This window comes from Aulonocara sp. 'chitande type north' Nkhata Bay, linkage group LG8 (assembly GCF_057382095.1).
Source record: "Aulonocara sp. 'chitande type north' Nkhata Bay isolate Kocher_YH1m ecotype deep benthic linkage group LG8, A_spYH_male_GT1.1, whole genome shotgun sequence".
NCBI lineage: Eukaryota > Metazoa > Chordata > Actinopteri > Cichliformes > Cichlidae > Aulonocara > Aulonocara sp. 'chitande type north' Nkhata Bay.
This window is the reverse complement of record NC_141351.1, coordinates 17,933,477-17,951,362: the sequence shown is the minus strand read 5'-3', so window position 1 is coordinate 17,951,362 and position 17,886 is coordinate 17,933,477. Positions and strand designations below refer to the sequence as shown.

The 17,886-nt window shown below is 38.8% G+C and overlaps 1 protein-coding gene across 2 annotated transcripts in view; it reads right to left on the bottom strand.

Moving 5' to 3' along the window:
• ppm1bb (protein phosphatase, Mg2+/Mn2+ dependent, 1Bb) overlaps positions 1-17,886 on the bottom strand; it is a 29,616-nt gene that overhangs the window by 11,257 nt on the left and 473 nt on the right. For both annotated transcript variants that reach the window (XM_086304011.1, XM_086304012.1), the window contains exon 2: positions 37-879. In XM_086304011.1, the coding sequence (XP_086160137.1) occupies positions 37-867 (831 nt within the window). In that variant the 5' untranslated portion in view covers positions 868-879. The remainder of the gene's footprint in view (positions 1-36; positions 880-17,886) is intronic.

The following is a 17,886-nucleotide window of genomic DNA, read 5'->3' as shown; positions in this document are numbered from 1 at the left end:
ACCTTAAATGTACACCATATATGAGAAACAACTTACCTTATGCAAGCAGGTGTCCACCACTGAGTTACAGACCTTCTCAAGGTCGTCACACACCAGAAGTCGTGAATGGACAAACTCACACAGCTCCTCGTTGGACATGACATCCCAGATCCCATCGCACGCCAGGACTATAAACTCGTCTCCTTCGGCTACCCGCTCCAACACACATACCTCAGGCTCGGGGCTCACCAGCTGCTCCGTGGGGCCCTTACCATCCACACATTTGTAGTCGTAGTCCCCCAGGGCCCGGGACACAGCCAGGGAACCGTTTACCCTCTGGATCATGACTGAGCCGCCAGCATTCTGGATGCGCTCCTTTTCACGTGGGTTGCAGGGCTTGTGGTCTTGGGTGGAGAAGCCCACCTTGCTGTCTCGACTAAGCACAGCCCGTGAGTCACCGCAGTTAATGAAGTAGAGGTGGGTCGGGCTGAGCAACACGCATACTGCCGTTGATCCGCTGCGGTCCAGGCCCTGCCGCAGGTCTGAGAAGCTGCGCATATACTCGTCAATGTTCAGGAAGCCAGAGCGGATGCCGTCTTTCACGCCTTCCACGGAGCTGGGTCCTGAAGCAAATTCAGCCCCTCCTGACAAGATGTGCTCCAGCAGGTGACCAGAACAGTAGTTGGCCACCCGGGAGCCAGCGTGACCATCGTAGACAGCAAAGAAAGACCAGTCGGTGAGTCCATGGGGAAGACCCACCACAGCTGTGTGGGCGTCCTCCATTTCCACCCTCCAGCCTTGCATGGAGCTCAGGCCGTAACGCAGCCCATTGCCCTCACCGTGGGCACTATGTTTCTCCGTCTTCGGCTTGTCCAGGAATGCACCCATTGCTGCCTATAGCTAGAGAGTGGAAGAGAAGAAGACAACTCAGTAAACATTGCACTATAAACAGCAAAGACAAAGAAAATAGTATCTCTTGCACAAAGTCAGTAACTTTGACCACACCATAAACACCAACTTTGTAAGTTTTTGAGTTAGACCTATAGCCAGTGCTCCCACACATAGACTTTCCTATAGGTAACGACCAAGGTATGTTAGTCCAAGTAATTCTATCATGTTTCTGTATAGTAAACATTCCACTCATCCTTTCAGTTTTCTGTTTCCCTAATGACAAACTGACTAGGCAACTATTGTGGTAGTTCTCAATATCACTGAATGTCTTCTCCATAATGTCTATTGATTGGATAGACTGTTTCATTTTCATTTGGCTGTTTAGCGGATCATCTACCTCAATCTCACGAGGTAGCTTGGATAAAATGAGATGGCTACATCAGCAAGGGCGCTATAAGACCTTCTCCAAATTGCACAACACTGGACATTATATTCTTCATTTCCAGTTAATACTTGTACAGCTGCTGTTATTGTGTATATATTTATTTATATTTCTTCATACATTCTTATATAGTTCTATATTGTGTATTTTGTTGTACAGTTATTTTATTTTCAACTTTAATTTATATATTTTATCTTATTCTTTCCCAGTTAAATTTACCCTTCATTCTAATTTGTGTTGTACAGTTATTTCATTTTTAACCTTAATTTATATTTTATTCCCTCCTAGTTAAATTTACCCTTTTTAATTTTTCATATTTATTTCCTATCTTATTCCTTTTTTTTTCTTTAGGTCACGAGCAGTTGTCCAAGCATTTCACTACATATCGTACTGTGTATGACTGTGTACGTGACAAATAAAATTTGAATTTGATTTGAACAAATCAACATGTGAACCAAAATAACTGCCCAAGATGGAGGCAGATGATCAACTGTGGTAAACACTAGCAAGAAGCCAAAAGAAGAATAAGACGATGGATTTTTGTTATAGATAATTTAAGAACGCGTTGGCACACACGTGTGCACCCTGTGAAAATAATTATTTGGACAGAGACAACTTCTTACTAATTTTGGTTCTGTGCACTACAGAGTCTACACATTATGTCCATGTACATAACTGGAACATGTTAGTGTTCAAAGATATATAGAACTAACTGTATTCCAGTTGTGTGGGAAACCCTCTGCACTGATAAACTCATTAAGTTGATGCATGTTATCATATATGAATAACTGCACATACTGACCAAAAAACTATACATTGAAGGTCTTCACGTCAGTTCCAAATTCTAAACTTTAACTCCCATGTTGTAAAATGTAATAATCCAGAATTGTTCAGACTATGCTTAGAAAACAGCAATACTGAAATAAACAATTAATGACTGCATTTATAAATCTTATTGTACACGTTTGATAAAAAGCCATTTTCAGTTCACAGATCACAACTTTGGCAGTTCTATAACAGAATAGAGATGGCACGATACCACTTTTTTATGTCCGATACCGATACCGATATCATAAATTTGGATATCTGCCGATACCGATATGAATCCGATATAGTGTTTTTTAATCAACAAAACTGTTTTTTAAATATCTTGCTGCATTTTGTATAAGTTCATACTCAAGTTTAAAACAACAACTACACTAAAGCTATTCTGTTATACCTGTATGCGAAAAAAAATATTTCATAGTTCAGCAATACTGATCAATCTAATAAACTTAAACCTACACCATCCTCCCTATTCTGGTATTTTAAAGAGTACTTAGCATATATATTAAGCAACCTAACTAATAGAGTTCCAACTCCCAGCAACAATAAAAATAAATAAATAAAAAATAGGGAACCACCCCTCACGCTCCACCTCATGATGCTTAATCGACGTAATCAACCTTAATTTGATGCAGTGTGAAAAAAAAATGCACAGAAATCAATTATTTTTCAAGAAATATTAAATAGATTCAACATCTTTCTTCAACAAAATTGCAGACTGCACAGATGGTACCTTCCCAAAGGAAAAAGTACTATAGCTTACTAGGGTATATATATTAGACTTAATAGTTACTATATACAGTAATTGACTTCTATTCATTTTACATCAAATTAAAACTTTGGGTGTCAGATAATTATTTATTAAAAGCTAGACATTTTAAATGAGAATAAGAAAGAAAAGTATGTCTTTGTGCCCCCTTTTCCCTGTTCATGCCCTATCGGCCCCCCTGGCTAAACTTTGCTAGATCCGCCCCTGCACAGTTACCAGCGTCAGCTACGTAGAAAAAGATCCTGGTGTAGAAAGTAATATTAAATACATTCTAACAATAGCTGATCAAGCTTAAACGTGCTGCTGTTGTTCAGCCGCTGGTTTCCTCTTTCTGGTGCAAAGTGGGCCAAAAGCAAACTAGAGTCACGGACTCGCGACAGAAAAGCCGATCAGCTGATCGTTAAGCAGTTTCATGATTGAAGTAGCAGCAAGAAGAGGCAGTCGTTTGTTAAGCTTAACGCAGGAATGCTTTACAAACATTCAGAGATGGACTTACACACTTGCTTTACTTCTCTCGGGATAACTTTATCGGAGATGAAATGCCGGGTTGCTAGCGAAGCTCCACATGCTATCCAGACCACCGACAGGTCCCGCATGCCACAGCCGCTCTATCACGTGATGCATACTGCTCCAACGTGCTAACGTTCTGAGGTGAGTTACGGGGTGTTGCAAGTTTTGTGAGGTGCTTTCGTGATATTTAATGGATCGGATTACATTTTTTATTTTTCTCCGATATCCGATCCAGTAATTTAGGTCAGTATCGGACCGATACCGATACGTAATATCGGATCGGTCCATCTCTATAACAGAACACAACATTCTAAAGTGCATATAATAATGTGCTTTGTACTATAAATCTCTCTAAATCACCGGTTTTTGATGTCAGTAGTTCAGTAGGTTGCTTCATACCGTGAGTACTGAAAGCTTTTAATTACTCAATGGAGGGTGAGAGCCAGAGATCCTGACAAGACAAAGATAGCTGAGGAGGAACCACAGAGTCGAGGATTACACTGTGGAAGCTTCACCCAGCACACAGAACCTCTTTCACTCTGAACACACAGTAACTAATACCATTAGTTAACTTGTTGTCGGGAAGTGGAGAGGCATTACTGAATCAGCAGGGCATAGATTCTCTGCTGCCAAGAGCTGAATTAAATCTCACTTTGAGTCGTGTTTGGTCTTTTCCTCAACATAAACCTTGTTCACTTAAAAAGAACCGCAGAACCTCTTTGTCCATGAGTTAATCACAATCAGCCTTTTAATTATTAAAGCCAGTGGCGTCAGGCGGGCAGACGTCATTAGTTCTTAACATTTCAAGGCCCTGTGTATCCACGATTTCAGGAGAGATTTTACTGCAGTGGAAAGTTAGCAAGTATGCTATGTTATGATGCAACAAATGCAGAGAAACTGTAGGACTGCTCATTAGGAAGCAATTTACTAGAAATGTACAAGCTTTTGTCATCTCTGTACCTTGCCAAGGACATTGTGTGTTGCTTTTGCAACAGCTGAGTCAAGCTCAACTTATCTGATGGAAAACCCTATACTGTTAGCACACCAGCTGTGAAAACAGCAGATTCATTTGAAGTCTATACTTTGCTAATCTATCTTTTACTAGTTTACTACCTATAAAAGGTAAATGACAGAGCATGAGAGAAACCATGCTACGTCACTACAAAGGGTCAGCAGTTATTTGAGGTTTGCTACATTACAGTACTTCAATCTTAATCGCGATTTAATGGCAAAGAATGATTAAGTGAGTTGGAAATAATGGGAAAGCTGCATTATAATGTTGTGCTGAAGACATGTCCTTCAAAGATTTTACTGCACTTAGAGTAGGGCTGTAACCCTTCTGAAACTAAGATCCAAATCACCAGACAAACAGCTGTTTGTCCCTAGTTAAATGTCCATGTTCATGAAGAAGTCATCAGACCTAACTCTGGTAACTCTTGCTGACTGTTGAAAAAATAAGCATGACCCAAAAGACAGTTGTGAAGAGTTAATACACCCCATAAATAAATCTCCAGTAATGTAGTGAAATGTCAACATAACTGACATAACTGTTCACTGTTTGTGTGTGAAAAGGTCAAATAAGTACACACACTTACACCCTTACCTAAAGGGCAAACAGAAGGGAAAAAAACTTGCATAACTGCAAATGACAGCAATACCCAAGAGAGACTCTCACATTAAGCTGAAAGTGCAAATAAAGTTGTTATATCAACACAATTTTTGTTCTTCTGTCCATTTACTAAACGATATTTAGTTAAAGCCTTCAACATTTAATAATGATCCCCATGTCTTCATCATAACTAGGAATAAAGCCAATTAACTACTGGCACAGCACTCAGGCCAAATCCAAGGTAAACGCACTGCTATTGAGACTAAAAAAAGCTGGATATGTTTTAATACCTCTAATGTTGAAATTAGGAACGTTTCTAGCAACTAATTTACAAATTATTTAAAGTAGACAAGGAAACAATAGCTGACTAGTCTAAAAATAAGAACATACTAAAAAGATCATCAGATTGGTGAACTGTCCAGGGTGTACCCTGCCTCTCGCCCTATGGTAGCTGGGATACCAATATGAAAATTGGTGGCTAGATCATGATACCCACTACAGTCTCCAAAACCTTCCTTTTACTTTTCTCTGGTATTTTCTCTTCGCATGAATCAATTCAGACCTAAATGTGAGCAACTGCTACAGTATGGGGCGATTCACAAAACGCATGGTTGGTGTTACACTCACGAGATCTCGAAATCAATGAAAAGCTATAAAAATCAAAAGAGCCTTGACTGCATATTGACTTTTCACTGGGTGTTACTTCCCACATGAGTTCGCACACTCGCGCACACACACAAAGACACACAGCGTGACGGCCATGTGCCCAAAAAAGGTTGGTACGTGCAAGGAGTGACTACAGCTGGTTTCACGTATGTGTGTGTGTGCGTTTGTGTCTGCTCTGCGCATGCGTGCAGTGTCATAGTCTATGTGCGAGAAAAAGATACTCTATAAATACGCCAGGATGGTTTAGATTTCATGACTAGGGTGAGGAGTTGAACCATGCCATTGACATTTTTTAAACTGCTTTCTTGCTACGTGATTATGACAACTAGATTTTCTAAATTAAGCTCATATTTTCCACTCTTGTGTAGCCTGTATTTTAATGTACTGTATGTTAAGAAAAAGCACTTAGACGTGCTATGAGAAAGGGACAAACGTGTTATGTTCACCCACAGTGATTCTCTCTAAAAATAAAACAAACACACTGCTATTGCCTAGCAACCACCCACCCTGCAGTGCAAACATCCAGCCTAGGCTTCATTCAGCGACATCCCCTTCTCTATGTCTTTCTCTGTCTAAAAGAAATACACACACACTCTCAGCTGCTTGGTAGGGAGAAGAGAGAGGAGTTGCATCATCCATCCATTAAAGCAGTTGCAGCAGCCAGCCCTGAAAGGAGACATGCAGACTGCAAGAACACATGCAGATATGATGAGGTATCTCTGGCTGATAATGGCTGTTAATAAACTGCTGGCAAAAAACACGTACACAGAGAAGAGAAAAGCTGGGAAATATCTGGACTATGACATCAAACTGAAACTAGCAACTCTCAACTACTTAACCCCCCCTTAAAACTGCTATCACGCATACAGTAACCACAGGTCGAAACAGTCACCCCCGATGCTGAAACACACGCCTGCCAAAAACCACTGGCTTTGAAAAGGGAAGTGGAAGGTCGGGGATTACATAATGCTGCAGAGAGTCCAAATGCTCTGCTCAGAGCAGCCACATTCATACGAAACAGCCATCCTGTTCAATAATAGTAGCTCACAGGTTTCAGCATTATCCATATATACACTATAACTCACTGGTTTTCACCTAATCCGACTGATTTATATAAATGTGTGTGAAGGTTGGTTACAACTTTACATGTTAATAAGAAGAAGATTTAAGACATTTCATTCGCTCCAGGAACTTCAAGACCTTTACACTGCTTCCCGTCTATAAAAGGTTTACTTTGGCTCAAAACCAGTCTTTTGGGAGTGACTGTCAAGGCTAAGAAACCTGTGTTACCTGACCTAACAGAAGTCTATGCATTTTAGACTTGAATAACTTAAACCCCACTTCAAAAATGGCTGTTTAAAATCACAGTCCTATTTTATTCTTTTTATTTTATAAGGAAAAACTCAGTATTTCCAATATCCAATTTTTGTTGAGTAATACAAATTGACATGTGCTCCTGCCTTGATAAATAACAGTGTCTTTATAGAGAGCACAATAAGGGATTACTTTTAAGATGGTTAAAGAGGACACAGCCAGTTAGTCAGTTGCCTGGTGATTACCAATAGCCCAGCCCTTGGGGCTTTATACTGCTGCTGGAAAACATAAGCCTGCTTCATTGACAAGTTTTTCCAAGGTACTGTTTATAAACTTTCTTGACATTTACAAAATATAACAAACCATTATATTTAACTGCTGTGAAGAGCAAAGCCACAGAACAAAGTTGCTGCCTAGCAAATAAACAGGACACAGACTGAAGGAGGCAGCGAGCAGTATTTTCCAAATATACACTTGCCACTCAGGTATACTAATGGCCACCCAAGTATATTTTTATTTTATTTTATTTACACAATGGCCTTAAAACTGATATAGTTTTGAAAGTTCAATCTTTCCACTGACAGTTCTTAAAGTATAGCATTTCCTTACTGCCAGGTAGGTCAGTTTGCTGTTGTGGCAGTCTTCTGTATCATTTAGCTGTCTTGAATCTCTGACTTAAACTCCACCATCTTAATTGCTGTGAGCACTCACTCTAGCCAGAACCTAGTGTAGGTGATGACGTGATGCTGCTATGCTGAAGTTGATGAGTAGAACAGGAACAATCATTACCTGCTGTGAGGTCCAAGATGGTGGAGTTGAAGTCTCTTTGCTGGATACTTAACAAGCTGATTGTCATATTTGCATTTCTTCCTCGTTTATTTAAATTAGCATGTGTAAGCATCAGTTTGCATGTATGCACATGCACAAGCTTCAGCACAAATGCAATAGTACCACTAAGAGAGACTAAATACAAGCTAGCGCATTATCTTAACATTACTATTATTTACTAACATCAACTTCGAAAAAACAAACATACATTTAAATGATTGGTATTCCCACAAATAACTCCCCGTTCTTTTTCCTTGGTGCCTGTACTATTATACAAGTTCAGCATATTCTGAATACCTTTTCCTTATCCGAGTTTACTTACAGCCCCACCAAGCTGTCACACAAAAGTTACTCACTTCATAATTTAACGCACAGTTTCACATGAAAGAGCCAGTGCTGGGAGTATACAGGTTCTGGCAGCAAATGAAGAACAGTAAGATAGGTAATGTCGTCTGTGTGATAAAAAAAACAAAACACTATAGGTTCTAATAAAGTCTATCCAAACCCTGGAATCAAAGCAGTGAAAAGTACCAACAGTAAAAGTTTACAGAATTATCACTGTCATGGTTCTAATGTGAAGATGTAACTATTATTACTAATTTTCTTTTAGTTTTTATATCCATCTATAAATTTTTAAGTTCATACAAACTTACTAAAAGTTCAGAATAAGTCCAGTTGCTTTCTTTTCCAAACTCCTTAGACTACCACGGCCTTGATGACTGAGAACCAACACAGACTTTGATCAGGGGTGTCAAACCTAAGGGACAGGGGCCAGAATTACCCCAACAGAGACTCCAATCTGGCCCATTGGATGGTTTAGGATAATGTGAAGGACGACATTAATTTTGGACTTTTAACTGCATTTTTAGTTTGTTGGACAACTTGTACAGCAAGACCTTCTCCATGGCCATTTATACTCCAAAGAAATTAAGTAACAGATTTCTGTATTTTACTTCTTACAACTTAAGCCCAAAAGTCATGCAGACAGATTTCCTTCATGTACTACAGTACTGTTTACAGTACAACACTGTTGAATTTGCGCTCTTTTTTAATATTAAGAGATCTCATTGATTAAATATGTTGTTACATTTATCATTTAACATCTCCAACACCAATGTTTTGTTATCATATGCAATACAGTTTTAACTATAGTTGTTCAGCTGCAATCCTGGTGGCGTTAAACAGTGTGAGATTAAACAAAGAACAAATAAAAAAATTTAATTTATATCCAGGTTTTAGCTATTGATGTTAAGGCTCAGAACAAGAAAATTGTTTTCAAACTGCTAGCATGTAGAAGGCAAAAAAATAAAAAGTCATAATGAATCTATTTCATATGGATGCTCAGTTAGAAAAAGAAAAAGAAAATATCTGCCAACTGAGGTCCACGGGATCTTCCAGGAATAGTGACACAACAAAAGTCAGCAGGCGGTGATTTCCTGCATGCTGACCTCTCATCTCTGGTGTAAATTGCTTCAAAGCAGGTTAATTCTGCAACATAAGATGGGTGGTAACAAGCGAACCAACCCAACCTCTAATTCTGCTTCACCGTTCTGTCCTCCTAGGGGTCATCTTACTTTATTCTTTCACTGAAGTTGTAAAGCATGTCACTGGTCCATTTGGGCTTTGCCTGGCTTGTCTTGTGAGCATATATGGCCGCCAGAGAGTCTTACGCAGACTGTGCACTCATTTAAATACGTTAAATATATTTAACTTATTAAAAAAATAATAAATTAATGAAGGATCAACAAACGCAATACTAGAATACTGAGTTTTTTCACCTCTCTGCTTATTAGCATAAAAGGAGCTAGCAAGAATAATATGGCTATCTTACATCATTTACACTTTCCTGGATCTTTCAATCCACATGTTGAATTGATGACCACCAAAAGGAAAATTACTGATAAATATAACTCGATCTTGTGATATTCCTTCATATTTACATAGTGAAAGGGAGCCATGTGAAAGCACCATTAAACTAACAGCTCAGGGAGGACTGTGGGATAGTAAGTGAGGACTGAAGAGGATACAGCGTGTCAAATTTCACAGCTGCATTTGGAGGAGCCTCTGGTACGGGACAGCCTCGTCAAACTGCGGGGAAGCATTCAGTCTTGAGTTACGGACTTTGAAGCAAGCATACCCCGAATAGGGAAACAGCTCCTGTTGTGTAAGTGGTCCGGAGCAACAGTACTGGCCACACCTTTATGTTATATCTACTCATACCCCTGAACATAAGGTTACATGTTTATATAGTCTTGTTTATCTTATCTGATATTCTTAACAAAGGCCTGTACTGAAGGCATTTTTAAGCTTTACATTTCTTTTATTACACACAGAACAAAAGGTTCACATATCCAACTTTTGTTCATCTGCCCTTTGTGCACTAATCTGCAGCAGATTGCTTCAGAGAGGGGCATTACGCCTCCTGAATGACAGCAAAAATAACTTTGGTGTACAAAGCTCACAGGTAACATTTTACACTGTCAAAGTGCTTTTAAAGAAAACAGGTGTTACAAAAAACTAAAGTCAAACTGGCAGGTTTCTGCAATCCTTCAAGACAAGAGCATGGAAATGGGCCATGGGCCGTCTACCGCCGCACACCACAAAATCAAAGCCTAATACTTAACAAGACTCATAAAATCTGAGGCAGGAACCACAGAAAGAATACAACTAAAAGAAAAGCACCAATCCAGTACTTATAGCTCTTTTTCACTAGTACCGATCCGACTCGACTCGAACGTTTCCGTCGTTTTCCATTGGAACTCACTACCACCTAATGTGTGTGGAGTCATTATAGCAACTAGAGATGGACCGATCCGATATTACGTATCGGTATCGGTCCGATACTGACCTAAATTACTGGATCGGATATCGGAGAAAAATAAAAAATGTAATCCGATCCATTAAATATCACGAAAGCACCTGGCAAAACTTGCAACACGCCGTAACTCACCTCAGAACGTTAGCAGTCGGAGCAGTATGCATCACGTGATAGAGCGGCTGTGGCATGCCGGACCTGTCGGTGGTCTGGATAGCATGTGGAGCTTCGCTAGCAACCTGGCATTTCATCTCCGACAAAGTTATCCCCGAGAGAAGTAAAGCAAGTGTGTAAGTCCATCTCTGAATGTTTGTAAAGCATTCCCACGTTAAGCTTAACAAGCGACTGCCTCTCGCTCTCCGGCTGCTACTTCAATCGTGAAACTGCTTAAATGATCAGCTGATCGGCTTTTCTGTCGCGAGTCCGTGTCTCTTGTTTGTTTTTGGCCCACTTTGCACCAGAAAGAGGAAACCAGCGGCTGAACAACAGCAGAACGTTTAAGCTTGATAAGCTGTTGTTAGAATTTATTTAATATTACTTTCTACTCCAGGATCTTTTTCTACGTAGCTGACGCTGGTAACTGTGCAGGGGCGGATCTAGCAAAGTTTAGCCAGGGGGGCCGATAGGGCATGAACAGGGAAAAGGGGGCACAAAGACATACTTTTCTTTCTTATTCTCATTTAAAATGTCGAGCTTTTAATAAATAATTATCTGACACCCAAAGTTTTAATTTGATGTAAAATGAATAGAAGTCAATTACTGTATATAGTGACTATTAAGTCTAATATATATACCCTAGTAAGCTATAGTACTTTTTACTTTGGGAAGGTACCATCTGTGCAGTCTGCAATTTTGTTGAAGAAAGATGTTGAATCTATTTAATATTTCTTGAAAAATAATTGATTTCTGTGCATTTTTTTTCACACTGCATCAAATTAAGGTTGATTACGTCGATTAAGCATCATGAGGTGGAGTGTGAGGGGTGGTTCCCTATTTTTTATTTATTTCTTTTTGTTGTTGCTGGGAGTTGGAACCCTATTAGTTAGGTTGCTTAATATTTACGCTAAGTACTCTTTAAAATACCAGAATAGGGAGGATGGTGTAGGTCTAAGTTTATTAGATTGATCAGTATTGCTGAACTATGAAATATTTTTTTTGTATACAGGTATAACAGAATAGCTTTAGTGTAGTTGTTGTTTTAAACTTGAGTATGAACTTGCAGACTTGCAAAATGCAGCAAGATATTTTAAAAAACAGTTTTGTTGATTAAAAAACACTATATCGGATTCATATCGGTATCGGCAGATATCCAAATTTATGATATCGGTATCGGTATCGGACATAAAAAAGTGGTATCGTGCCATCTCTAATAGCAACATGGCCGAAGGTCCTGGTAACCATCTCAAAGTGCAGGAAATGGAACATAAACTGGAAGGAAGAAGAGAAATGTAAAAAAGAAAACCACACACGTGCACGCATGTACACACAAGCTATGATAACGAGGAAAACACCGTATTATTACTCAGGCAGAGAATCATAATGAGCAAGCTAGAAACAAATACAACCTATAACATTTTGTTTCATGGACATATCATGCTTATCACAGTTGTTGAGATCTGGGAAGGTCCACCTTAGGCTACGCTGCAGATTTAAAGCAAAACTATGAATCAAAGATAACCGAATCCAAGCTTAAGCATTACTTTACAAGCCAAGAACATCCAACATCCAACTTTTTCAAACTCTGCTGGTCTCAACATTGTGTCCAATATGATCAAACACAGTGTAAATAAAGCTTTAAAAAAATTCCAGCCTTTACAACGAAACCATATTGATTTCTAGAATTCTGATTAAAACTCGAATTAGAATTTACTTTCTGTAATTTTGATTAATATTAGACGAGTATTATAAAAGCACAAACATCAATGCGGCAATATTAACAGCAAAACACCTGCTTTCACTTTCCTAACCTACCTAACAAGGCTTATGCACTGGGGATGTTTAATAATTTATCTATTTTCTCAGACAAACATCATTAATGGGAACTGTTTTCCTCTTAACTGTTAACAATGAAATTTAAAAAAAAAAAAAAAATCATGAAAATGTTCAAATGTCCACTATTGGAGGTAAATCATTCATTCATGTGACTGAGGTTATGCATGACTCAGCCCTCTCCTGCTGGTACAGATGCACATTGCTTTCTCTTTAACCGTCACTCTGTCTGCCTTCCTCTTCTCCTTCTATGTGCAAATCTGCACATATGCAGCTCTGCTGTGCTGTAAGCCACCACACATTTAGCAGTTAGTGGCTTTCAGATTATTCACTAAAGCAGTGCAAACTGCTCTCTACAATGGAGGATCAATGCGGTCAACTCGATGCCTACAGTTTCTACCAGTGCACAGCTAAAGCTGATAAGATCTGTTAAACTCTAAAATAATCTTGTTAACTATCTTCAGTCTTTCACTGACACTGGGTTTCATCTGCTGCTTTTGACTTTGCACAGTGAGTGCTGACTCAGGTGAAATAAACTGAACTCATCTCATATCTGACGAGCGGAGCACAAGCCCAACTAAGTGATGTCATTTACTGGTCACCTGGATACCTTATCACCATCTGATATAATAGAGAAGGTGGGCAGGGTGGCTAAATTTCAACACCACACGGTACATATCTGATAATTATTTTTGAATTTATCATCAGTTTTAACTTTGACACACCTCTGCAGTAAAGCAGAGTGTATAAAATGCACAAGAAGCTGCTGATAAACTTGTGTCCAGAGCTTCACTGTGAATGCAAACTGTAGCCGTCTTTTCCTTTGTCGTGGAAAGAAAAGGCAAAGGGCAAAGTCAGAGAAGAACTCATCAGGTTAGTCCTTAGTTCAATTAATCAGATTAATCAATTGATTTTGTCTTTCGCCAATTATAAAATAAAAATATCAGCATGAAAAACGTACTCTTTTGCTTTCGTTTTCACCGCAAAGGTTTCTGAAAATCACTCGCCTCCAAGATGACTAAAGGAGAGACTTTGTTCAACGAGACCTATCTGGAGGAAGTAAAACTGTCAAGGTTTCATTATTGAAACTGTGAAGGGATTATCAGTTGCTTCGAGCTCCCTTCATCTCTGAATATATGATAAATGCCGCAAGCTAAAAATGTGTTGATCCACCAGTAAAGTTCATATTACACATGTGCCTTACCCAATCTAGGAGACATTTGATGGTCAGTTTTTATTCCATGGTGTAGTCCCTCTTGACATATGGACATCAGCCTAGTCTTTACAGTTTAAAAAAGAAACCCTAATGGCCTATTTATTGTTTCAATGTCACAAAAGCCACATTAAATATATATACTTGAAGCGCCGGATTCACTGCAGTATTCTCCTGAACAATAGGTGCCACCCTTCAGAGAAAAGGTCCCCATTAGTGCCAATGCTGGAATAGTTGAGGTTTATTTTTCCTCCAAAAACTTTTTCTCAGAAAGTCTAATCTTTTCAAGCGGTTGCAGCATTTTCCTCTCCATGATCTGCAAATCTCTGAGCTCTTATACCCATATCACTGAAATAGTGATAGAAACTGACCCGACTGTATATTCATGTCTTCAATGCAGCCACACAAGGTTACAAAAACGCAGACATGCATGACAAGGCGTAACAACACCAAAGCACGGCTCGCGCCAATAGTTGAGACATCACTTTAGATATACACTGTTCATGAAGGCAATAGCGGCGGGTACAAAATGGCCTCAACTCCCTACCATACAACCCTGTGTGCTCCACCATCTCAACCTCTTTTTTTCATTCACTTATTTGCTTTTCATTTGTTAATTGTCAAGCTAGAGTACAAATACTGAACTTGAAATACATTTTTAAAGTTCAGTAATGGCCTAACGTTTGTTAAGATGAATATATATATATTAGGACTGTGTGATATGACCAAAATCTCATATCCCGATATAAGAATTCTATCGTCCCAATAACGATACAAATCACAAAGATTTAACATTTTCTGTAAATTCTGTGAAACTCGGGCAGCTCGACTTGCGTGAAGTGTTTCCAGCTGGGCGTCATGTAGCTGGAGTTGAGTGTTTTAACCGATGCATTAAAGGATGCATTTTTAGACAAGTTGTAACGGCCGCCGTTTTCTTTGTGAGTATTTATTACACGGTGTGCTGCGGGGAAAAGCCTGTTCTAATGTTTGAGTCTAAGGTTTCTTTTTTAGCACCTGGCGGCTCTTTTTTGCTTCTCATCCGTAAAAACTCTGCATACTCTTTCACGGGATTCAGTTTATTTTGAAAAGTCTCAACAGGATCTTGAGCTTTATTGTGAAAGGTTTATGTGGAAAATAAACAGGCGGACACGCGATGGTTTTACCGTCGTTGTTGCTAATGGCAACGCAAAAAACAGGCGCTTGTCCGTCCGTAGTGTGGTTATATTAAATATAAGAGAAAGAGAGAACTTTAAGAAATTAATATAGCCACTACAGTGACCATCAAAACGATGAAACAATATTGCCGTAAACAGTTTATTTTGCGACACCAAGAAACAAACGATAGCGTAAAATGAAACAATAGACACTTTTATATTGTCATCCGATATATATGGTTATATCGAACAGCCCTAATATATATAACACATACATATATATATTTTTTACATTTCTTTTAAGGAAGAAGGGCTGCATGGATGACCGCTGCTGACGGGATGCCCTTAACTGGAACATGTAGAAGTATAAAAACCAAACAACAAAACAACCCCCCCCCCCCCCCCCCCAAAAAAAAAGAAAAAGAAAAAAAAACACCACAAAAAACAAATAATATCTAGCAATATTTATTTGACTCTGTTTTCTGAACAATACATTTTGCATTGTTAGAAAAACAGCAAGCAAAGCTAAAGAGGTAAGAGTGTAACTGATGGTAGCAAAAAAGTAACACCATGCATTGGTTAACTGTAACTCCCACAAACACAAAGTCATTGTGCCATTTTATTACCACATCAACGAAAAACAGCATGATTAAGGGATGGTCACAAGTTCCTCCTGTATATCTACCGCAATGTTTAACAACTAACCTTTGTCTATATCAGAGCAACCCACAGTACATTCAAGACAACTGTCTTATGACAACGGACCCACAATGTACTTACAAAGCCTGGAACATGTGCAACACCTGTAAAATATTTCTAAGAATGTAGCTATCTGACTTTGCTGTACCACAAATCAACCGAAGCATGAAGGACAAACACAAAACTACAGAAACTTTCCAAGTACTAGACGACTTAAGCAGAATGACAACTAAAGTTTATATTACTTACTAGTTAGTCGGCTGCTAGACTTCAAGCTGGTACAAATGAAGACAGCTCAGTTGCACTGCCAACTTTTGAAACACATGACTGATTTTTAAATATTACTTATTTTAAAAGCGCTTTGTATCTATCACCTCCATACAACTTCAGCTTGTGTTTTTGTAAATTTTACCTCGACTAGAATCCACTCTGAGCCAACTCTTGCTTTTTTTTAATGTGCAAGATAAATAGCTTGACTAGTACGCTTTAAGGAGGAATTGTAATGTGTTATCACAGTTGATTTCACATATATATTTTTGACAGGCCTCATCACTACAGTACACATTATATTCAAAGAGCCTCATATATACTTAACCATGTCCCTTAAAATAGTAAGTACAAAAATCCAACACTATTAACCAATATTATCATGTCTATATCAGTATTACTGTATACACCATCCAATCAAAGTCTCTGTAAGTAAAACCAAAACACTAAACCACCTGAAGCTTAAACGTGCAGAAAAGCAATCTTAACAAACTACCATTTGTTTTACACAGCCATGGTGAGTGTGTTTAAATATGAATCATTACAACCCAGCCCATGTATCACAACTCCCAGGTTAGTTTGCCAAGTATTTTTAATAGCGCTCTCTCTCGAGCCTTGACAAGCAGTGAATCCACGTTAGTAACAGTACAAGAAGGATAAAGATCACTGATGTGTGCACTGTTAATGTTTGCCATACTTTACTCTAGATTTCATATTACAAATATTATGCACTTTAGTAACATTTTACATTTATTCAAATATTCACTGCTGATTCACCAGCAAATTAACTTAGTTATATCAGACTATACTTCTGTCCTAATTTTTGTTGTTTAAAGAATTAAAATTGTTTTTACATAAAATGTAAAGAAAAAATAGTAAAAGTTAAGAATGTATTTATCTTATCAACACATCATATCCCAAAGTATTATTATTTTGCGCCATAGTCAGTAATAAACAGACTGATATCACAGCACCACAGGCGATTAGCCACACCTCTGTATGGAGAGATGGACCTCCACCACCTCCCAACTTCAACTTGAGCACATAGAGCCCTGCAGAAACTTAGGTACAACCCTGAGCTGAACTGTACAAGCCACATTCACAGTTCGGTGCCTGTTTATTTATTCCAAATCATGTCATCATTGCAATTATGAACGATGTTATCACATGCTTTACTCACTTATCGCAGGTCTAGCAAGTAGCTCACTAGTTCGTCAAATTAAAAATGTTTAGAGTTGCAAAGATTCTATTGTAGGTACTCACTAAAAACGGCCCAAAATCCAGTATCAGTGGTCCTGTTGTAAATAATGAGCAGTGGGAAATCAGTGAAGTGTGGGGAGGAGCCGTACAGTTGTCGCAGCGAAACATTACTGCTAAATATCAATAAATCTTGCCTGTGTACATTAAATTAAATGCCATCTGAATGCCTTTTTGGCTTTGACTAAAGACATTGCACACTAATAGGGGGAACCCTGCCCTTATAACCGCCCTGCATACACATGAGAACATGGAGTACCCAGAGACACTCCAATGCACGTCTGCTTGGAGCATATCGAAGATTGGTAGAGTTACCCACCAAACATTACATTACTAAAATAAGGACGCTCTTTGGCACTTTCTTTAAATATATTACATTACTACAACTACCATGAGGTAGCCGAGCTAACGCTTAAGGTAACCAAGTTACTTTAAAACTTCAGCTCATTGTTTCAGGTTTTATTTTGATCTACCTGTGTAGCATGAACCAACCGGCTGGCTCTGGAAATACCACATGCAGAAATCCCTTCCACTTAACACTGTTCCCTCCACGTAAGGCCCGTTTACTACTGTGTTGATGTGAGCTAACGTTCGCTATTAGCTTCACAGTTAGCTGTCGCTGGAACTGTCAAACTAATGCTAATGACGTTAGCGCAGAT